A 23,001-nucleotide genomic window follows, 5' to 3' on the forward strand; every position below is an offset into this window, starting at 1 on the left:
ACTTCTGCAACATGTCTAGAGTGCTTTGTCTTGCTGTTAGTCAGCACACGTAAAAATCTGTGATGACTCATTATTCTCCGTCTTGCTTGTCTCTCTCTGAAAAGGAAACATGCAACATACAAAACAAAGAAATTTGGTGTAATTTTGTATTTAAAAATTATATATTGTGGGATATTCAAATATATATTTGATAAGATGTGGAAACTGTTCTAGGATTGTTTGAGGGGTGAGCGATCAGCTTGATGAAAGAGGAGAAAAAATACTCTCTTTGATAAGAGTGTTTCAGCACCTAAACTGTATGTTTGGCAAGGTTCTGCAACGAACTACCACACCAGCAGCATGAGCATTTGATATAGGGCACTCAATTAAAGACCCCCCCCCCATGGTGCAGCAGCCTTATCACCCTGCAACTCACAACTGGCAACCCACTGAAGGTAAGCAGGTGTGAGCCTGGTCAGTACCAGTACCCTGCGGTCCATGTGGGTCCTAATGCCCCAGTATAGTGACAGGGACACTATACTGTAAACAGGCGCTGTCCTTTGGATGAGACGTAAAACCGAGGTCCTGACTCTCTGTGGTCATAAAAAATCCCAGGGCGTTTCTCGAAAAGAGTAGGGGTGTAACCCCGGCGTCCTGGCCTCCTAATAATCCTCCTGTATGAACTGGCTACATTACTCTGCTCTCCTCCCCACAGATAGCTGGTGTGTGATGAGCATTCTGGCGCAATATGGCTGCCGTCGCATATCCAGGTGGATGCTGCACATTGGTGGTGGTGGAGGGCAGTCCCCCTTACCTGTAAAGCGCTTTGAGTGGAGTGTCCAGAAAAGCACTATATAAGTGTAAGCAATTATTATTAATTATTATTATTATTATTAATAGGAGAGTGCATTCCCACATGACTGTCAGAAATACAAAGAGCCTACAGTATAGTGGTGACCAGCGGTATCACAACAACAAAACTCAATTTTCCCCACTGTGTCACACTGTAGATGTGAAGTATCATGTGTCATGCAATTTATTATAATATTTGTCCTGTTTAATTCTGTTGCCTGGTTAACACTTTATTACCAAGCTATGCAGGAAAATAAAGGAAACACACGCTATGTGATGCTTGGTAGGATGCTTGAGGATGATAGGGGGTGTACAAATACTGTAAATGCATTTTTATTAATTAGCCTGTCTGGGGTTTTGTGTTTGAAAGATGTCTTATCCATTTATCCATTTTCTAACCATTTCATCCAATTCAGGATCACAGGGGAGCCAGGGTTAATCCCTGAAAGCAGTGAGCAAATGGCAGGATACACCATTGATAGTATGCCATTTCATCACAGGACAAAGTCATATACTGTATCTACTGTAGGTTACAACAATTTATTTTTAAGTCAGAATTTTAAGCAAATAAGAAGTTGGCATTTTATATAATTATGGAAATGATTTAATAGAAAGTAATTCAAATTAAATAAGATACAAACAAATGAATAAGCAAAAAATTAGATAAATTTACAGTACAGTATATTGTAACGGCAAAATCCCCGCTTTATAACTGTCCTTAATACAACTTTAAAGAATTTCCTGGGCAAAAAAGATGAAACCGGTTCATGTTGTTAAAAAATAATCAAAGGCAGAGCCATTCATCAGTAAATCATAAACACATAAAGAAATTGCTCCAGTCAATCAATATTTATTATCAGTCTTTACTGAGATCAGGAATCCCTACTCTGATGTTTCCTCAGCTTTGTTCTCTCTTAGTGCATCTTCAAGGTAGCGTGCTCTGACTTTAGATTTAGCTCAACTACAGTTAGCATTCACAGTAGAATAGCACATGCCTGCTTCCCTTTTCTGCAACTGCTGTGAAGATGAACAGAGACAACATTTCAAATTCAAAGTACCACATTTTTTCACACAATGTTGATACACTTGTCTGAAAAAGCATTGGGTCCTTAGTATATCTTAGTACCATTTACAATAATTGTACACTTCTGTATTGTCCATCCATTTTGACTTCTCCTTTATGTAATATTATGATATTTCAGCCAAATAAATTGTGCATCTAATATACATTCTTTGTGCATTGCAGTGTATTTACCATTGTAGTCTGTTTTTTCACTTTATTGATTGTAGCATCTGTTGAAAAAAGAAAATAACTATCTGAGACTTTGAGAAAGATCTAATTAATTACATCTCAAAAGATAGTCTTTATTCATACTTACAAACAAGAGTATTGTCTCCCTCTTGTTCAATTTCCCTTAGGGCAAAGACAGATATAAATATTCATTTAATTTCCATCTCAAGTCAAACCTACTTTACCTGTTTGTATTTTTTTTAAATCCATTAACCTTCTAATCATTCCAAAGAATCAAAGTGATCAAGCAGCAACAAGCCTAAGAATCTAGCCATAGCTAACTGAAAAAGGCTGTTCTAATAATTCATTTGGCAAACATATTAATTTATTATTCTGATGACCAGAGTTCCAAGACTTTATCATGATAAGCCAGTCCACATATTGAACTTCAAAAAGGAAAAGGCAGAATAGAGAATAAAATGCTCACCTTTCTCCTTCCTGTTTCTTCCTTCCTAAAGAGAGATAAGAAAAGGCATCTTAATTTTTCATTAAAAACATCTGGATATGAAACGCATTTTTATATTTTTAAAAATGGCTACAATCTCCAGTTTCTTGGAGGCCTGATACGGCCATATCCAAACCCTGGCATGCCAAATGGCATCTCTAGAATGATGTCAATTTCTTTTAGTTTCTCAATAGTTGTAAAGACTGTACTCAAGAACCATTTTGAAAATGATGGCATATTTCTGTGTTTAGATATTAAAATGCATGCTAGCTGTCAAACAATAAAATCTTATAATGAATATATATTTTTCATTATTTTATTACTAACATTTTAAAATTCCTTTGTCTTTCAGTAAGTACTATACCCCCTAATTAGCATTGCCTGTCCATATAAAATACAATGTACTGGTCAGTTGCTGACTTTTGTGTCACCCATTTCTGCAGCCATTGTTCCATTGTCTGGTTCCATTGGTCTATTGACCAGTTTCCCAGGTCTCCTTAAAACTCCAGCACTTGAGGAACTAGGAGAAGTTGTTACAGTAAACCTAAGCAGATTTAGTTCATTCAGCACTGAACTGGAATGAAAACCTACAGAAACATCATCTCTTCACTTCCAGGATTGGACATCTGTAGCTTAAACCGAGTGAGCAGCTTATATTGATGTATTTGAAACAATTAGTGCAAAACAGCATGACATGCTGCACAATAACCTTAAGAACATTGACATATTAACTTACATACCAATGTAAATAAAAAAGAGTCAGATACATTTTATTATTTAAACGGGAGAAACTCTCTTTCACATTCTCTGATTATTTTTATGTCTTGTGAGGTTTGGTAATTGAAAAACTAAAGTAGCTTTATCTCACGAGAGCCTTGAGTCGCTATAAGAGGAACAGGCATGCATGATGGAGTACCTGACCCCCCAGTGGTTCAGAAGAATAAAGCTACTAGATTCAGTGAAAGCTAGGAAATACAGTACATCATTTATTTACAATGAGAAAAATACAGTTTACTAATGAAACGTCTTGAAACTACAGCACGTTTTCCAACTTTCTATTACTGTAGGAATATCCCATCCCAAGTGTAGAAGAACCTGGGTTATTGATTTTGTAACAATTAGAGTACAAACGCACTGTTTTTGAAGTACAGGGAGATCAGGACTACTGCTACCACAAGAAAGAGAAGTCCACTGGCACCAGCAGCTACCAAGATGAAAAAGTGATGATCATGTTCTAAAAAAAGGAGACAAAGGATCAAGAACATTTGACTAAAAATGTGTATTACAAAATTATTGTGAGACTTTAAAGTTATCTCTGTACTGTTATGCATTAATCTCAGATTATCATGGCTCAGCTCTTTTCACTCCGTGTTAAACATTTTAACATAAAGCTCCATCCATCCATTTCTAACCATTTTATCCAATACAGGGATGAGCATGGGGGAGCTGGAGCCTATTCTTGAAAGCAACAGACGCAAGGCAGGATATGGCCTGGTCAGGACGGCATCACAGGGCACACACAGACACAAACGCACATTCTCACACCAGGGCCACATTTTTCAGAAGCCATCCAGTATGTGGGCTTTGGGAGGAAACTGGAGCACCCATAGGGAACCCAAGAAAAGATGGGGAAAACTTACAGTATAAGACCCTTGCAGATCGCACCTCAGAGTCACAGCTCTGCAAGTGAACAATGCTAACCACCATGCTGCCCAAACATGCAGTTAACCCTTGTATATCTGTATTTTATAGTACAGAATGTACAGTAGCTTGTTAGCCTTAAGAATGTGTAGAGAGAGACGTATGATGTTAATGACAAGGAATACTTGACAAAGAATCAGTTAGGTCAGATTGGTAAATGTGATATAATACCTAATACAGCACTTCATATTGGCTGCTTGTACTCGTATACAGAAGGTTATTTTGAATTTTGTAATCATGTTTGTAATGATTCTGCAGTATATTAAAGAATTTTTAATTGTGAATTAAAGATTGCTACAGTAAATGTAATGTTTGGTCATTTTTTACTCAGACTAAGAAGCATTAAAAACAGCAAGTATACGCACAAAAAATAGTCAGGAACACAATAAATAGTTCACCTACAGTATACTGTATAATCACTAATCATGCGTATGTACTGTAATTTTAAGATGACTGTAACAAAACATTTAGGCATACATTTTTCCCAAGCAAGAGCTTCAGTAATTCTTTTCTGGGATGAAATTTCAAGGGTGGTTAAGATGTCAGAAACTACTGTAACTCGGTGGCTAAATTTCAATGATGAATTCACTCAAGCTAATTTAACACTACAGCAGGCAGGTGAGTAAACCACATAAGAAAGGCCCCATAAACAGGTGTCATGTTTCATTGTCTTTGACCTGATCCTGGAATCATACTTACCATAACCAAGTGTGGAATTTGCTTCTGTGTAATCTTGAACAAACGAAAAGGACATCTGTAATTCATTAATGGTATATTGCCATTTAATTCCAGAACACAACCCTAGCACAAGCCCCAATACCAAAAGCTACTCCATAGCAAATCTTTCTGAATCACAAGTTGCATTTGAAAAACTACCAGCATTTTGTTACCTAAAAATATTACAAAATTCTTGTGAGACTTCATAAAAAAAATTGGCATATTGTCTTGCATTATTAAACTAGAAGTATTGAAGAAACAAGCATGATTTCAATATGAATTCTATAATCTGAGCAGAGTGCTAAAGGTTCTATGTAAAACAGACTAGGAGTTTAAAATGCAGTGGGGATGATGAATATATACAGTACAAGTTGGGTTTTATGTATTTAGATCAGAATAAAATAAGTAGACGTCACAAACATTTAACTCTCTTTAAACCTGAATTGAAACTTACTAAATCCAGGACTGAAGCCTTCTATTTCTGTAGGACCAGGAATAAGAGTGATATCAATAAGTGATGAACAGTAAAATCTGTTTTATTACAATATAAACATTTTGTAATCATGTTTGTAATGATTCTGCAGTATATTAAATAATTTGTAATTGTGAATTAAAGATCGCTACAGTAAATGTAATTTTTGGTCATTTTTTACTCAGACTAAGAAGCATTAAAAACGGCAAGTTGCTATGCACAAGAAATTGTCAGGAACACAAGAAATAGTTACAGTATATAATCCCTAATAATGCATACTGTATGTACTGTAATTTTTAGATGACTGTAACAAAACATTTAGGCATACATTTTTCCCAAGCAAGAGCTTCAGTAATTATTTTCTAGGATGAAATTGCAAGGGTGGATAAAGATGTCAGAAACTACTGTAACTGGGTGGCTAAATTTCAATGATGAATTCACTCAAGTTTATTTAACACTACAGTAAGCAAGTGAGTAAACCACATAAGAAAGGACCCATAAACAGGTGTCATGTGTCATTGTCTTTGACCTGACCCCAGAATTATACTTACCAGATCCAAGTGTGGAATTTGCTTCTGTGTAATCTTGAACAAACGAAAAGGACATGTGTAATTCATTTACGGTACAGTATATTGCGATTTAATTCCAGAGCAGAACCCTATCACAAGCCCCAATGCCAAAAGTTACTCCATAGCAAATCTTTCTGAATCACGAGTTGCATTTGAAAAACTACCAGCATTTTGTTGCCCAAAAAATATTACAAAACTCTTGTGAGACTTCATAAAAAAATTGGCATATTGTCTTGCATTATTAAACTAGAAGTATTGAAGAAACAAGCATGATTTCAATATGAATTCTATAATCTGAGCAGAGTGCTAAAGGTTCTATGTAAAACAGACTAGGAGTTTACAGTGCAGTGGGGATGACGAATATGTACAGTACAAGTTGGGTTTTATATATTTAGATCAGAATAAAATAAGTAGAAGTCAGAAACATTTTACTCTTTTTAAACCTGAATTGAAATTTACTAAATCCAGGATTGAAGCCTTCTATTTCTGTAGAACCTGGAATAGGAGTGATATCAGTAAGTGATTAACAGTAAAATCTGTTTTATTACAATATAAAAATCACATTGTGTTCATGATTGGTAGCAGGGGCACTGTTAGTCACAATTATTTGTGGACTCATTCTCCTCAATCATCAACAAGTATTGTAAAGGGGGAGAGTGGAAAGGACACAGAGAGCAAGAAAGCTCAGTTTGAACTTACTAAACAATTCACATAGTGATTTTGTGTTTTGTTGTATGGGGAGCACAGGGCTAGCCCATCTTAGGCAGGGTGAATACACCTAAAGTAACAATAGACCTCCAGAGGGAGACAGGATCTGTTTTTTGTTTTTACATTTTCACCTTGTTAACTTTGATGAAATACAGGTAAATAAGCTAGAACTCTGAAATAAACTTCTTTTATGAGGAATGAGATGTGTTTTATACTGCCACACTATTCCTATCTAAACTAAAGAAATAGAGATAAAGGATAGTCAAGAAATAATAAACCATTCAATCCATTTAACTAACTTTAAAGTTGTCTTTAATTTATAAGAGACTCTCACCACCTGCTTCTTCAAAGAAGCCACAGTACTGGCTTCAAGCTACCAGTAGGTAGAAGACATAAATGACTGCAGAAACCTTTAAACAAGTCCCAATTCGTTGCCCTGGAAACATTTCCCATTTTGTGTGTTATGTTTTGTATTTTTTTCAAACCTGCATGCACTTGTCTACATGTGAATTTACTCCTGTAAATTCGCTGTATAATGCATGTATGAATTTACAGTGAATATGAATATAATAATATAAATTTAATAGATCATACAGTATAAGACACAATTAGTTTTTCTTGCTCTCTTCAGGAAACAAAATTAATAAGTATCATGATTTTAAAAAACTTTCTGCATGACTTTGATTCTTTTAAAGAATTGAAAATAAAATGGTTCTTACTTTCCACCTGGATCCTGATGGATCTGCTGCTCAGTGAAAAAACTGTTCTCCCCTCTGTGGTCAGTTCAGCAGCACAGCTCAGGAAGACGTCGGTCCCAGTCCCCTTACTCCTCTGTCCCAGCAGCTCCCATCCAGTCACCGTGAGGAGACAGACTTTAAACTCTTCCCTGAAGGGCACTGTTCTGAAAGGAGCTCTGCTCTCATCAGTGTAAAAATGGCATCGTGTTCCTCTCCGAGTTTCACAGCGAATTGTAACGATTTTCTCTTTTCTGATATGTTCTGTGTCCACAACAATACGAAGACTATCTATAGGATTAAAAACAAAAACATGTTTCTCCCTTACATGCAGAAACACGATTCAAAGTAGATAAGAGAAGAGATACCTTAAATTACTATCATGCTGTCCATAACTTTTGTGGAAAGAGATGAATGCAAACACAATAAAATGCCTGTTCCTGAATCCTTCACTACTACAGTGAGATAAGTCAAAAGCTGGATATCCATCCAGCCATTTTCTAACCATTTCTTCCAACTCAGGGTCATAGAGGAGCCTAACCCGGTAAACAACGGGCGCAAAAAAGAGTAGACCCTGAAGAGGACACCAGTACATCAACGGGCATATACAGGCACAAACACACTCCCATCAGAAGCCAATTAACTTACCAGTATGGTTTTGGGTTGTAAGAAGAAACCAAAGCACCCAGAGAAAACCCAAGCAAACATGGGGAGAACATACAAAGTGCACACAGGTAGCACCCAAAGTCAGGAATGAGCCCTGGGCTCAGAACTGCAAGGCAGAAATGCTAACCACTGCACCACCATGCTGCTTCAATGTTTGGATGTGTACAAAAATATACTGTATATATTGTATATATTATATTTTTATTTCAAATAATGATAAGAAAATGCATCATTAGGCAGAAAGTAGATGTAAACTTATAAATACTATTGTAATGTGTGCAAGACACATTAAAAATACATTACAATGTGATTTACAATAACAAAGATAAATGACAGAGAAAAGATGCTGTTGTCTCACCACATATTGACTCTGATTCAGCAGCTTCTTGTAGGGGAAGACAAATGTACGGTATCTTTACAAGTTGGAAATGCTATCACTAGTATTTTTATCAGTTTGGGGCCATCACTGATATTCATCTGACCAACGTTTTATACTAGGACATCTTTATAACCACACAAAGGTGACTGAGATATCATTCCTGTGCTATTTAGTCAAAATTATTTTGAATCACTATTAAAAACAGAAAAAGGACTCACCAAACACTTCTAGTTTTTTCATCCCACTTCGCTTTGAGAGAACTGCTTGGTTCCCAATTAGAGTTTCAACAGTGCAGCTTAGAAAGATCTCCATTTTATCCTGACGAGTTTTGTTTTCTAGCAGCTCACTGACATACACAGTGAGCTGACAGACACCAAAACTGTGCGGTGTTGATCTGAAAGGGTTTTGACTCTTATCAATGTAGAAATGACATTGTCTTCCACTGTCAGATTCACAGCGAGCTCTGGCATAGTCTTCTATATCAATCTGCTCTTGGTCCAGCTCAATAAGAGGTTGTAGAAGTAGGTCTGTTACTACAAAAAATGTTCAGCAATTGAATCAATTAAAATGTATTTTAATCAAACGTATTCAATTTTGGTAAATTGCATGAATGGTGCTCAAAATCCCATTGTATTAAAAGGTATCGAAGAATACAAAACATATCATAAAGTAGTTAAAGATGGGTGAGCTTATATGTCTTTAAAAGTCTTTGTCGTTTATTGTCTGCAATAATATAAATAAGGCATTCTTTAATGTTGTCATTAATTGTTGATTAAATAAATTGATCCTTTAAAAAAGGCATGATCCTGTCATGAATTTAAGAAGTATAAATTAAGTGTAGATTATTTGAAGGACATATATACATAATGTACATACAGTATGTATAATGTAGATAATTCAGATATACAATACATGTATTTAATTTGTTTTAGCTTACTGACAAAGTGATAGTCTGTGCTTGATGTGAATTCAGTTTCCAAATTATCATGTTTCTAACTACTGTACATTTCTTACTTATGAAACTTATGAAAGTTACCATAGAAAGGTTACTTTAAAAAGATTCTGGAGAGAATTTAAAAGCTTTTAAATGCAGTGAGAAAATATTCCTTTTATACATTAAGAATTTTTGCCAATGAATTACAAGAGATCTGGATCAGATATTTCTGATTGTGCTTGAAAATTAGCAACATACCTGACCAACCTGGACACACTTGAAAGCCCACTGTATGAGAAACAACAATAAATAATAATATTTATCGAAACATAACAATCTAAAAATGTGATCTTTTTTAAATATCAGGTTAGCAACAGCGAGTAGTTCATATTTGTAAATTACTTACTCAGTGTAAGAAATAATATGAAGAGTTTCATGGTCCAGCAGCAGTCCCACATCAGACAATATGTGATTTACAAGTTGAACTGCACATCTAACACACACAGGAAACTTGAAAATGAGCTCACACAGAAAAGCATAGCTGTGGTGCTTAATATGTCTTAGTTCATCTGATGACCAGAAATGAACACAAGTTAAGCTACGGAACACAACCTTAAAAATATGTCAGTGCTTGATGATCTAGATTGTACAATATACAGTATTTCTAATAAATACTTATATATAAAATAGAAACATAAACCACCAACACTAAATATACTGTAATCTGTGCTTTTCAAATCTTTCATTTTAGGAATATTTTATTCCTAGTAAAAATAGTTTATTTTCACCATCACTGTTACTAGTGGAAGGAAAAGGAAAATTTAAATTGGTTATGTTTTATGTTCTTTTTTTTCTTTAGTCCTGGATCTCTATATATTTATTTAACACCTTAACCTACTCTACCTTCTTGCATTTTGCATAGCTTGTCTTTACCTTCTTTTGCCCTATTCTTTACAATGACTTATAATATTGTTGATTAAAATGAATTTAAAGGTATTGCTTATTTTTAAAATCCCACTAACCTATTGTGTGCTGCAGAAATAAACACTCCTTGCCAATAGATCTGAGGCAAGCAAAGGACGTTATGTTGAGATGGGAGAGTAAATGATAATATAATACATATAAAAATAACATTTTGCATATTTTAACTACATTTTCATTTCATTTTCATGTTATTTTTCAGTTGCAGTTTCATTTTAGTTTTCAAACTTTTTTAACTTGATTTGTTATTTTGCTCAATCCTGATGTAGGAGTGTTAAGGTCCTACATCATTCATAGCTTTCCTAAACCCACCAATGGATAAAAAACACTTTTGCTGTAAAAAGCTACTGTAAAGGGGATATAAATGTCATATAAATTGACATTTAATTATAGTGTAATGTTTGAGGTTTACTAAAGGAGCACCATGTGAACATGTTTTTGTCTTCTAAATGAGTAAAAAACAGAAGTTAAAACTTAAAAGCTTTTCATAGTGAGTGAAATTCTTCTACTATGTTTTTTAACTCTTTCCTTCGCAGTTGGTCAACAATAAAGCCAATCGATTCTTCTACAGTATGTTAGCATATCGCTGTCGGTAGAGCCCATTGAACCTGAGAATCCTCTTTAGTCGCCACTTGCTGACAGTGATGCCCTGTAGTTCAAGAGTAGCTACAATCCCCTCATAACCCATCCCCAAACCAAAATAAAACTTAATCAGTTCATCTCTATCCATTATTCTAATCTACAGCAGTGTTAGACAGTTAGGCTTTATTGTACTATATACAGTATAAAGACGCAGTAACGTGTTAACTAGTGTTTGATAGTATTTGCATGCAGCCGGAGATAATGCTGTCGTTTTAGAAATGTTCTATGTGTGTGCGACTACCGTGACACAAAGAAAACAAAGGAAAAAGTAATTTTGTGCGTACGAATTAGAGAATACGAGGGAACATTTTAGTTATTTCAGGCGTACGAATTTAATGAAAACGAGGGAACGATTTAGTTATTTCGTGCGCACAAATTGTAAAATCGTTCCCTCTATATAACTTTTTTTTCCTATTGATGGCCCCTCCCAGGCTCCGTAGAGAGTGATATCAGATATATCCATGTATTTCCTACATGTACAGTATAATCTCAGTTCATGTGAAAAAATGATCAAATGAACAGAATGAGCAGGCCGCATAATAATAAGCTCTCAATAAAGTTGAAATTTAAATGCTGTATTTTGACACCTGGTGCTCAAGAAACATTGACAGAAAATTACAAGTATAAAGAGTTACAAGAGTTAAATTAAAAAAACAACAACATAATTTAGCATTTTCAGACTCAAAACAGTATCAGCAAAACTGCTTCCATTATCAGATGAGACTAAGCAGTTCTTGAAGAATAAGTAATCAAGTCCCAAGAATGATCTATGTTGAGTTGGAACTGCTGCGTCTAGGTGAGCACACTCAAAAGTTCTAAACTTTATTTTATTTAACCCTTATAAGAACATAGGATGTACTGTATACAAACATGGATATAACATTTTGCCTATCTAGCCTATAAAAGTTAGTAGCTTAATGATCGCGAGATCTGGATTTTTGTGAGATGTTTAGCTTCAGAGGCTACAGTACTGTTAATATTTTGCTGAAGTTATACTTTAATAAAATTAATACTAATAATGAAAGTTGACTTTTGTATTTGTAAAGTTTTTATATTAATTATATACTGGTTTAAAGTGAGTTCTTTATTTTTTACTACTGTACATCTATATCTATTGAAATGTTTGGCACAGTAGCTGTCATGAGCATGCATTGTACAGTTAATAGCTTCACTTCACAATTAAACTTCACTTGTTCACATTTCTCTCCAAATGAAGCAAACCAGAGTGAATAAAAATAGTCTTGTGGATGGGCCCTTAGAAACATTGTGATCATTTCACAGATCTACATTAAGAGCCATATAATTTTGCAGAAATCAAAATGGTTACTTTATCTGTGAAAGCACATGATGCACATTTGGAATTACCTTGTTTTGTTTTGGTACTCTAAAACTATTTTTTTCCATATTTACTGTATAACATACTGTAGATGATTTAAAGATATGACTTGAGGGAGTTTTGCTGCTTCAGTCTATTCCTTTCATCTGTGCATAAAAATGTACATGGTAAAATGGTACGTTTGGTAAGTTTGATGTGTTTTAAAAACAATATTCACACATCAATATTTACACAATTACAAATGCCACATTTGGAAATTCCCCAATTCCACTTTACATATTCTCAAGGTAGGACAGAAAGGAGAGGTTAAAATTTGCAGATTATATACAGTGCATGTTACATAAATCACTAGGTTTACAGTAGCACAAATATTTAATTAATACTGTAAGTGTTCCTGTGCACTTCTGCAGCATCTTCTTGTTGTTGGTTAGCATAAGGCAAAGGATATGCTGACTCCTCATTCTCCTCTTGATTGTGTCTCTCTGAAAATAAAACATAGTAAAACATTTTACAGAATAAATATATGGTGCAAAAATGTATCTTAAATAGAAATTATGAATTGAAGTTCTGGGGAGAAAACAATGACATTTCAATCTCACACAGCTGTTCCTAATCACCATCATCACATAAATTAGCTATAGTGTACAGTATATGTATTAAACATAAATACTGCCCTTTGCATTTGTCTCAAGCATTCCTCCTTCACTTCATCTCCACCTTTTAATTACCCCTTAGTTCCTTACTCTCTGAATGGGATCCAAGCCTCCTTGTCCAATGGCCAAGAGGCTGCCCATTAACCAACTGGGTAATACCAAACCAGTCCCACCTAATTTTCAAAAGTTTCAAAAAGCACCTGATTCTTGGATGTTGCTGTCCTTAGTGAGATTATAATGTTGCATGTTGAATTATAATGTTGCATTAACCAAATGTTTAAGATTCTTACCAAATGTGTCCTGTTCTGTAATTTAAAATAAATAAGATCTGATCATCTCAATTTAGACAGTAATACATGACCACATATCCAGGTGTCCAAGTGGTTGCACTAATTTGTATGCCATACTTAAACAATTGTAGGTTAAATTATTAAATCAGCACTCTTGGGACTTCAATAGAGAAAAAAGGATAAAAACTTAAACACCAGTAGAGAAGAAAATCTACACTGATAAATATTGAATTTAGTTCCATGCCAAAGAAACAAAAATGTCTCAATGCCATTTTTGGTCCCTACTGTCTTAAAAGACTGTTAATAAAAGAAAACTCACTGTGTTTGAAATAGAGGAAGCTCAGCACGGCTGTTGCCATCAAAGAAAACAGTTCACCAGCAGCAACCCAGATTAAAATATGTGGAAATTGTCCTGAAAAAAATAGTTTAATGAAAACCAAAACACAAGTTTACTTTTTGAGTAAAAATCTCAACCGATTAAGACAGTTTCTAAAGTAAAGGGGTAAGTTCTATAATAGTTAACGAGCTCAATTAAAAAAGGACATTTTGAATGTTATATTAGTAAAATTACAAAATAACACATAGACATTTTTAAAATTGATTTTACTTAATTTAAATTATTTTGTTTAAAACCTGAAAGTTCAAACTAAAGTCTTCTAATAATACTTTAAATTATAGTAATGTCATCAAAACCTAAAGAGAAATAATTGAAATATGTTGATTGCATAAGTATTCAGATTTGTGATCTCTAAATTCTCTTTAGCGGAAATTCCATTAGCAGTAATCACAACTACAAGTATTTTTGGTTAAATCTATACCGGTGTTCCACCTTGGCGAAATATTCACTCATCCTTTTTGGCAGATTGGTTGACACTCTAATGTCCATACATTGCATGGGGATTGCATATAGACAGCATATCTACATTTATTGTCTACTAACTACAGTACTTCTGCATTCTCTACATCAAACATATCTACATATTTATCCCTGGGATGTTTTGAAAGTTCCTTGGTCTTCATGGCTGATTCTTCATGTGAAATTCACCACCTGACTGAGGTGATAGGTTTATTTACTCTAGAATTACATGAATCACAATAATAGCACACATACTGTAGGCCACTCAAATAATCAAGCTTGTTGAAACAATTTCTGTATGTGCACCCAGATTAATTTATGTTGGTTACAGCAGTGGTTCTCAAACTGTGGTACTCGTACCTGCAGTGGTACGTGGCGTGCCGGCAGGTGGTATGCCAAATGACCCTGGAACTGTGTTGTGTGCGCTGAAAAAAATCGGGACGGGTTTTCATATTTTGTATTTTTATACGTGTCGAATACACAGCCTACGTACTACGATACAGTGCGCGCTTATACTTCAGTGGACACAAGAGATACTCTGTAATTCTATACCACTCTATAGGAATGCGTGCTACAGACGCAAGTGACCAATTGTATTTAAAAAAAGCTACTGTATCTCCACCAAATATGGAGAAAGGAGAATGTGCGTGATTTTGGAACAATGCCAACATTGTAAACACAGAAATGCATAGAAATGCGTGCTACGGACACTGGTAATCTTGTGAGCACAGGAAAGCGTGAAAAATAACAGAAAAATATTTAAGAACTGTTCTAAGTTAATTTGAGAAAAATACACAGAGCGTCTCTGTGTTTCTCTCCCTTGCGCATGAAATAAATACTTAAAATAAACACTGAAATAAAAACGGAAACATGGAAAAATGCAAGCTTGCGGATTGCTAAAGCAGGTAAGCCCCACACTATTATGTGTGGAGAAAAAGCTGATGAAAAGCTCGACCTGCTGCCCCCCATGAAAGACACAGTCATTCATAGAATTATTGAAATGAAATATTATATCAAAAGTACACTGACAGAGCGCGTTAAGATGAGCAGATGTTTTTCACTGCAATTAGATGAGTCTATAGTCGATTTGGCCAATTTGCTCGTTTATGTTAGATACGAGTTTGAGGGTACGTCCCGTGAGGACTTTCTGTTCTGTAAGCCGCTACCAACAGGAACTACAGGAAAGCACATATTTCAGCTTCTGAATGAATTTATCGAAGAGAATGGCATCGACTGGATAAAATGTGTCAGAGTTTGTACAGACGGTGCTAGAGCAATGACAAACTGACACAGCGGTGTAGTTGCACGACTTAGAGAGGTTGCTCCAGAAATTAATGGTTTCATTGCAACATCCACCGCGAGACCTTTGCTGCCAAGAAAATGCCTGACGATGTTAAACTGTTGTGAATTGTATCAAGGCTCGAAAAATTAATTCACATCTGCTTTGCTCAACTAAACAGGCTCACCCCTTTCACTGGAATGGTGCTTTTTTATTTTTATGTGTTGTTTTTTTTTCTGTAAAACACTTTGAGAAACCATATTTTAATATATCAAACAAAGTTTATTATTATTATATTTATTATATGTGTATGTGAGTGTGTGCACGCGCGCTCATGTTGGTCATTGAGAATTTCTGGGATTCCTATGATGACTTGTAGGTGGTACTTACATGAGTTGGTTGGATTAGGGGTGGTAAAAAGTTTGAGAACCACTGGGTTACAACATTAGGTTGGAATATTGCATTTTTTTTTCATATGAATTATTTGATTACTTCTTTGTTTTTGTTTTTTGCTTTGAAAGCGTAGATTAGGTTGTCATTAAAACAAAGATTAAATGCTATTTCAAAGTGTCATGACTCCAGGCTTTAAAACACCAAACAGTGCAAGGGTCTGGATCAGTTTTCAAGGTACTGTGTATATATTGTATTGTATTTATAAATAGTAAACACAGTATATATTACCTAACCAATCCATTTCTAACCTCTCTATCCAACATATGGTTATGGGGGAGCTGAATCCTATCCCACAAAGCAACAGGCACAAGAGGGTATAGCCTGTACTGGATCCCAGTGCATCGCAAGAAACACATAGACACAAACACACACACAAACACACGAGGGCCACTTTCCCAGAGACTGGCGCACCCGGCTGAAACCCACACAAACATAATGAGAACATACAAACACTACACAGGTAGCACCACAGGAATGGAACCTGGCAGCAATGCTAATCACAGTGCCACAAGACCATCCTCGGTGATGAATTCACTCAAGCTAATTTAGGGCTACAGCAGGTGAGTAAACCACATAAGAAAGCACCCTTAAACAGGTGTCATGTTTCATTGTCTTTGACCTGATCCCTGAATCATACTTACCATAACCAAGTGTGGAATTTGCTTCTGTATAATCTTGAAGAAAAGAAAAAACGACATCCATAATTCATTAATGGTATATTGTCATTTAATTCCAGAGCACAACTCTATCACAAGCCCCATTAGCGAAAGCCACTCCATAGCAAATCTTTCTGAATTACAAATTGTATTTGAAAAACTACCAGCATTTTGTTACCTAAAAATATTCCAAAAGTCTTGTGAGAAACAAAGTTACAGTATCTCTACTAGAGGGCATTAGAATATTTGGCACATTGTGTTGCTTTGTTAAACTAGATGAATTGAACAAATTGAGCATGATTTCAAAATGAATTCTATAATCTGAGCAGAGTGGTAAAGATTCTTTGTAAAACAGATTAGGATTAACAATGCAGTGAGGATGTAGAATATATACGGTACAAGTTGTGTTTTATGTATTTAGATCAGAATAAAATAAGCAGACGTCAGAAACGTTTTACTCTTTTTCAACCTGAATTGAAACTTACTAAATCCAGGACTGAAGCCTTCTATTTCTGTAGGATCAGGAATAAGAGTGATATCAGTAAGTGATGTAGAGTAAAATCTGTTTTATTACAAAATAAAAATGTTGTAGTCATGTTTGTAATGATTCTGCAGTATATTAAAGAATTGTTAATTGTGAATTAAAGATTACTACAGTAAATGTAATTTCTGGTCATTTTTTACTCAGACTAAAAAGCATTAAAAACAGCAAGTTGCTATGCACAAAAAATAGTCAGGAACACAAGAAATAGTTCACCTACAGTATATAATCACTAATAATGCATATGTACAGTAATTTTAGGATGACTGTAACAAAACATTTAGGCAAACATTTTTCCCAAGCAAGAGCTTCAGTAATTCTTTTCTGGGATGAAATTGCAAGGGTGGTTAAGATGTCAGAAACTACTGTAACTCAGTGGCTAAATTTCAATGATGAGTTCACTCAAGCTAATTTAACACTACAGTAGGCAAGTGACTAAACCACATAAGAAAGGACCCATAAACAGAGTTCTAAAGGTTCTATGTAAAACAGACTAGGAGTTTACAATGCAGTTGGGATGAAGAATACATACAGTACAAGTTGTGTTTTATATATTTAGATCAGAATAAAATAAGCAGACGTCAGGAACATTTAACTCTTTAAAACCTGAATTGAAGCTTACTAAATCCAGGACTGAAGCCTTCTATTTCTGTAGGACCTGGAATAAGAGTGATATCAGTAAGTGATGAACAGTAAAATTAATTTATTACAATATAAAAATGTTCTCCTCAATCATCAACAAGTATTGTAAAGGGGGAGAGTGGAAAGGACACAGAGAGCAAGAGAGCTCAGTTTGAATTTACTAAACAATTCACATAGTGATTTTGTGTTTTGTTGTATGGGGAGAACAGGGCTAGCCCATCTTAGACAGGGTGAATGCACCAAAAATAACAATAGACCTCCAAAGGGAGACAGGAACTGTTTGTTTTCTTTAGTTTAACTCTGAAAGAAAACTTATTTTATGAGGAATGAGATGTGTTTTGTACTGCTACACTATTTCTGTCTAAACTAAAGAAATAGAGATAAAAGATAGTAAAGAAATAATAAACCATTCACTCCATTTAACCTTCTAAATGTCTTTAATTTATAAGAGAATCTCAACCACCTGCTTCTTCAAACAATCCACAGTACTGGCTTCAAGCTACCAGTAGGTAGAAGATATAAGTGACTGCAGAAACCTTTAAACAAGTCCCAATACGTTGCTTTGGAAACAACATTTGCCATTTTGTGTGGTATGTTTTGTATTTTTTTCAAACCTGCATATAATATACTTGTCTACATGTGAATTTACTCCTGTAAATTCGCTGTATAATGCATGTATGAATTTACAGTGAATATGAATATACTATAATGTAAATTTAATAGATCATACAGAATAAGACACAATTAGTTTTTCTTACTCTCTTCAGGAAACAAAATTAATAAGCATCATGATTTTAAAAAACTTTCTGCATGACTTTGATTCTTTCAAAGAATTGAAAATTAAATGGTTCTTACTTTCCACCTGGATCCTGATGGATCTGCTGCTCAGTGAAAAAACTGTTCTCCCCTCTGTGGTCAGTTCAGCAGCACAGCTCATTAAGACGTCGGTCCCAGTCCCCTTACTCCTTTGTCCCTGCAGCTCCCATCCAGTCACCGTGAGGAGACAGACTTTAAACTCTTCCCTGAAGGGCACTGTTCTGAAAGGAGCTCTGCTCTCATCAGTGTAAAAATGGCATCGTGTTCCCCTCCGAGCTTCACAGCGAATTGTAACGATTGTCTCTTTTTTGATATGTTCTGTGTCCACAACAATACGAAGACTATCTATAGGATTAAAAACAAAAACATGTTTCTCCCTTACGTGCAGAAACACAATTCAAAGTAGGTAACAGAAGAGATACCTTAAATTACTATCATGCTGTCCATAACTTCTGTGGAAAGAGATGAATGCAAACACAATAAAATGCCTATTCCTGAATCCTTCACTACTACAGTGAGATAAGTCAAAAGCTGGATATCCATCCAACCAAAGCACCCAGAGAAAACTCAAGCAAACATGGGGAAAACATACAAACTGTGCACCCCAAGACAGGAATGAGCCCTGGGCCCAGAGCTGCAAGGCAGCAGTGCTAACCATTTCACCATCATGCTGCTTCAAAGTTTGGATATGTGTATATAAACATACTGTATATATTGTACATATTATATTTTTATATAAAATAATGATTAGAAAATGCATCATTAGGCAGAAAGTAAATGTAAACTTATAAATACAATTGTAGTGTATGCAAGCCACATTAAAAATACATTACAATGTGATTTACAATAAAAAAGATAAACGACAGTGAAAAGGTACTGAGTTTTACCACATATTGACTCTTCTTGTAGGGGAGGACTCACTCGTATTTGTATCAGTTTGGGGCCATCACTGATATTCATAAGATAAGATCACTTTATTGCCCATATACAATTTCTTGTATTAGGAATTTGCCTTTTTGCATACCCCAACTTGCTCTCCTTGAGCCACACAGACAGGGAGAGAAGTTTGGGGTCAGAGTGTAGGGTCAGCCATTTATACGGCGCCCCTGGAGCAGCTGGGGTTAAGGGCCTTGCTCAGGGGCCCAACGGAGTAGGATTCCTCTGCCAACTACAGGATACAAACCGGCCACCTTCCAGTCACAGGCGTAAATCCTTAGCCACAGAGCCACCATACTGCCCCCGAGCTGGCCAATGCTTATTACTAGGACATTTCTATAATCATACAAAGGTGGCTGAGATATCATTCCTGTGCTATATAGTCAAAATTATTTTGAATCACTATTAAAAACAGAAAAAGGACTCACCAAACACTTCTAGTTTTTTCATCCCACTTCGCTTTGAGAGAACAGCTTGGTTCCCAATTAGAGTTTCAACAGTGCAGCTTAGAAAGATCTCCATTTTATCCTGACGAGTTTTGTTTTCTAGCAGCTCACTGACATACACAGTGAGCTGACAGACACCAAAACTGTGCGGTGTTGATCTGAAAGGGTTTGGACTCTGATCAATGTAGAAATGGCATTGTCTTCCACTATCAGATTCACAGCGAGCTCTGGCATAGTCTTCTATATCAATCTGCTCTTGGTCCAGCTCAATAAGAGGTTGTAGAAGTAGGTCTGTTACTACAAAAAATGTTCAGCAATTGAATCAATTAAAATTTATTTTAATCAAAAGTATTCAATTTTGGTAAATTTTTAGTCAAAATCCCATTGTATTAAAAGGTATCGAAGAATACAAAACATATCATAAAGCAGTTAAAGATGGGTGAGCTTATATGTCTTTAAAAGTCTTTGTCGTTTATTGTCTGCAATAGTATAAATAAGGCATTCTTTAATGTTATCATTAAATGTTGATTAAATAAATTGATCTCCCTTTAAAAAAAGGCATGGTCCTGTCAGGAATTTAAGAAGTATACATTAAGTGTAGATTTTTAGGAGGACATATATACATAATGTATATAATGTACATACAGTATGTATAAGGTATATAATTTAGATATACAATACATGTATTTCATTTGTTTTAGCTTACTGACAAAGTGATAGTCTATGCTTGATGTGAATTCAGTTTCCAATTCATCATGTTTCTAACTACATTTCTTACAGCATTATGAAAGTTACCATAGAAAGGTTACTTTAAAAAGCTTAAACTTTGAAAATTAGTAACATACCTGACCAACCTGGACACACTTGAAAGCCCACTGCATGAGAAACAACAATAAATAATATTAATCGAAACATAACAATCTACAAATGTTATATTTTTTAAATATCAGGTTAGCAACAGCGAGTAGTTCGTATTTGTAAAATACTTACGCAGTGTAAGAAATAATATGAAGAGTTTCATAGTCCAGCAGCAGTCCCACATCAGACAATATGTGATTTACAAGTTGAACTGCACATCTAACACACACAGGAAACTTGAAAATGAGCTCACACAGAAAAGCATAGCTGTGGTGCTTAATGTGTCTTAGTTCATCTGATGACCAGAAATGAACACAAGTTAAGCCACGGAACACAACCTTAAAAATATGTCAATGCTTGATGGTCTAGATTGTACAATATATGTCTAATAAATACTTGTATATAAAATAGAAACATATACCACCAACACTAAATATACTCTGCCCTCCCAAAATAGTGATTTTTATAGATTGATTTTATTTTAACTCAACTTTCCAATCAGTTCCAAAGGAAGCCTGCAATGTTTCATAATATATCAATATTCATATGCAGTATCCAAAATAGTTACAGGATCATAAAAAGACTAAACCATGTAGTTTTCAATATGACATCCTCTTAATCAATCCCAATTAACACATAGCATGGGATTACCATGTTGCTTGAATGTCGCAGATTTGGTCTAGTAGAATACCGACTGTAGTACATGTCAGTGTACGGTCAAATGGAGTTAATCTTTCCACCAGACTGATCCAGTGTCCTCAACAAGCAAACAGTGCTGCAGGCAGTCCCACCACTGGTCAAACACAGCTGATGTGAGACTACATTTTGTTCTGCTTTCATTGGAATGATTACAGCAGCATGATGTCACAGTAGTTATTATTCTTGTACTGGGGCCAGAGGTTCAATTCTTAGGGTGTTATTAACATGGAATTGAGTTTATGTTCTGCGTATGTTTGCGTGGGTTTCCTGTGGGTGCTCTGGTTTTCTTTCATTGTCCAAAAACATACTGGTGGGTTAATTGGCTTCTGAGTATCCTAGGCGTGAGTGTGTGTGTGTGCTCTGCGACGGACCAGTGTCCTTTCCAGGGTGTAGCCTGCCTTGTGCCCAATGCATGCCAGGATAGTCTCTGGATCCCACACAGCCCTGAATTGGAAAAAGCAGTTACAAAATGGATGGATGGATTTTATTTGATGCTATTTTTGCCTCTGCAGTCTACTGTTCTAATCTGTGTACATAAAGACACATGGTAAGACTTAGAAGTTTGATGTAGAGAATTTTACACACATGCAAAATAAAATGAGCAAAATCACAAGTGTCTATACACAATTACAAATCCCACTACAAATTCTATTTCCATTATTTCCATTATGCAGCTCCCCACAGAAGGAAAGAAAAGAGATGTTTAAATTTTCAGATTATATATATACAGTAGAGTACATGTACTACAAAGTTTACAGTAACACAAATTTTTCAAAACAATGAATAAAGAAGTTCTCCTGTGAGCTTCTGCAGCATGCCCAGAGTTCTTGCTGTTGATTAGCTTCAGGAAGAAGATGTGCTGACTCATCATTCTCTGTCTTGTTTGTCTCTCTCTGAAAAATATACAACATACAATACAAAGAAGTATGGTATAAATTCGTATGTAAAAATCATATGTTTTGAGATATTAAATTTCCCACCAAATATACACTATTCTGTAAGTTAAAATAAAGAATCAGATAGTCTCAAGTGTATATTGAGACTCTACAAACAAACCATGTGGTCACAAATATGGGTGCTCAGTTGTTCCAATCTTGGTAACAAAATAAATTAATTGACAAAATTGACAAAATAATTACTCGATAACTGACAAATTTGACAAATTTTGAATGAAGGGGAAAATTGTGAACTTTGTGAAAAGTCCTGTATGTCGTCAAAGGCAGTCAAGTAACCCTTGTTCTCGCCAAAAGCAAGAGCAAGGGTTTGCAAGAATTGTGATGTGAATGCAGCCCTTCCTGCTCACTAGACACTGTAACCAAATGGGAAACATGGTCTTCTAACAACATTAATTATTATGAGTGTTTTTTATTGGTTATCAGGTCTTTGTTTTTTGCTATACTTAAAAGTATCTAAAAACGCATTCAATTGTATGTGTAGATAGTAAAACTACTAGCGAATACAAAATTTACT

At 35.2% G+C, this 23,001-nt stretch overlaps 2 protein-coding genes and 1 long non-coding RNA gene across 4 annotated transcripts; all 3 read right to left on the reverse strand.

The window, feature by feature from the left end:
• Positions 1-1,479: 1,479 nt before the first annotated feature.
• Positions 1,480-2,283, reverse strand: LOC138224200 (uncharacterized). The gene is made up of 3 exons (XR_011182553.1): positions 2,211-2,283; positions 2,087-2,124; positions 1,480-1,848 (listed from the first exon to the last, which is right to left on the reverse strand). It is a non-coding gene; the product is annotated as an uncharacterized lncRNA (long non-coding RNA).
• Positions 2,284-3,685: 1,402 nt separating this feature from the next.
• LOC138225559 (uncharacterized) lies at positions 3,686-9,939 on the reverse strand. The gene is made up of 8 exons (XM_069185975.1): positions 9,854-9,939; positions 9,706-9,735; positions 8,732-9,046; positions 7,454-7,759; positions 6,009-6,041; positions 5,440-5,466; positions 4,968-5,000; positions 3,686-3,801 (listed from the first exon to the last, which is right to left on the reverse strand). The coding sequence occupies exons 1-8, from the start codon at positions 9,903-9,905 to the stop codon at positions 3,686-3,688; spliced, it is 912 nt and encodes a 303-aa protein (XP_069042076.1). The 5' UTR covers positions 9,906-9,939.
• Positions 9,940-11,504: 1,565 nt separating this feature from the next.
• LOC138224197 (uncharacterized) lies at positions 11,505-22,395 on the reverse strand. Of its 2 annotated transcripts, XM_069180669.1 has the most exons (10): positions 21,840-22,395; positions 20,965-21,051; positions 20,820-20,849; positions 19,957-20,271; positions 18,632-18,937; positions 17,757-17,792; positions 17,079-17,105; positions 16,579-16,611; positions 13,669-13,761; positions 11,505-12,888 (listed from the first exon to the last, which is right to left on the reverse strand). In XM_069180669.1, the coding sequence occupies exons 2-10, from the start codon at positions 21,014-21,016 to the stop codon at positions 12,779-12,781; spliced, it is 1,002 nt and encodes a 333-aa protein (XP_069036770.1). In that variant the 5' UTR covers positions 21,017-21,051; positions 21,840-22,395; the 3' UTR covers positions 11,505-12,778. The 2 variants fall into 2 exon arrangements, with proteins under 2 accessions (XP_069036770.1, XP_069036774.1); XM_069180673.1 differs by lacking the exon at positions 17,079-17,105 and having other exon boundaries at positions 20,965-22,395.
• Positions 22,396-23,001: the final 606 nt, after the last annotated feature.

The sequence above is a fragment of the Lepisosteus oculatus genome, chromosome 2, assembly GCF_040954835.1.
Source record: "Lepisosteus oculatus isolate fLepOcu1 chromosome 2, fLepOcu1.hap2, whole genome shotgun sequence".
Taxonomy (NCBI): domain Eukaryota; kingdom Metazoa; phylum Chordata; class Actinopteri; order Semionotiformes; family Lepisosteidae; genus Lepisosteus; species Lepisosteus oculatus.

Coding starts and splice junctions, on each gene's coding strand:
- LOC138224197 (XM_069180669.1), bottom strand. CDS start 21,016: ATGTGGGACTGCTGCTGGACTATGAAACTCTTCATATTATTTCTTACA. Junction 17,106..17,756: donor AGGCTTCAGTCCTGGATTTA/GTAAGCTTCAAT, acceptor CTGATCCTACAG/AAATAGAAGGCTTCAGTCCT. Junction 16,612..17,078: donor AGGCTTCAGTCCTGGATTTA/GTAAGTTTCAAT, acceptor CTTTTCTTCAAG/ATTATACAGAAGCAAATTCC.
- LOC138225559 (XM_069185975.1), bottom strand. CDS start 9,905: ATGTGGGACTGCTGCTGGACCATGAAACTCTTCATATTATTTCTTACA. Junction 9,047..9,705: donor AGTGTGTCCAGGTTGGTCAG/GTATGTTGCTAA, acceptor CATTTTTTGTAG/TAACAGACCTACTTCTACAA. Junction 5,001..5,439: donor AGGCTTCAGTCCTGGATTTA/GTAAGTTTCAAT, acceptor CGTTTGTTCAAG/ATTACACAGAAGCAAATTCC.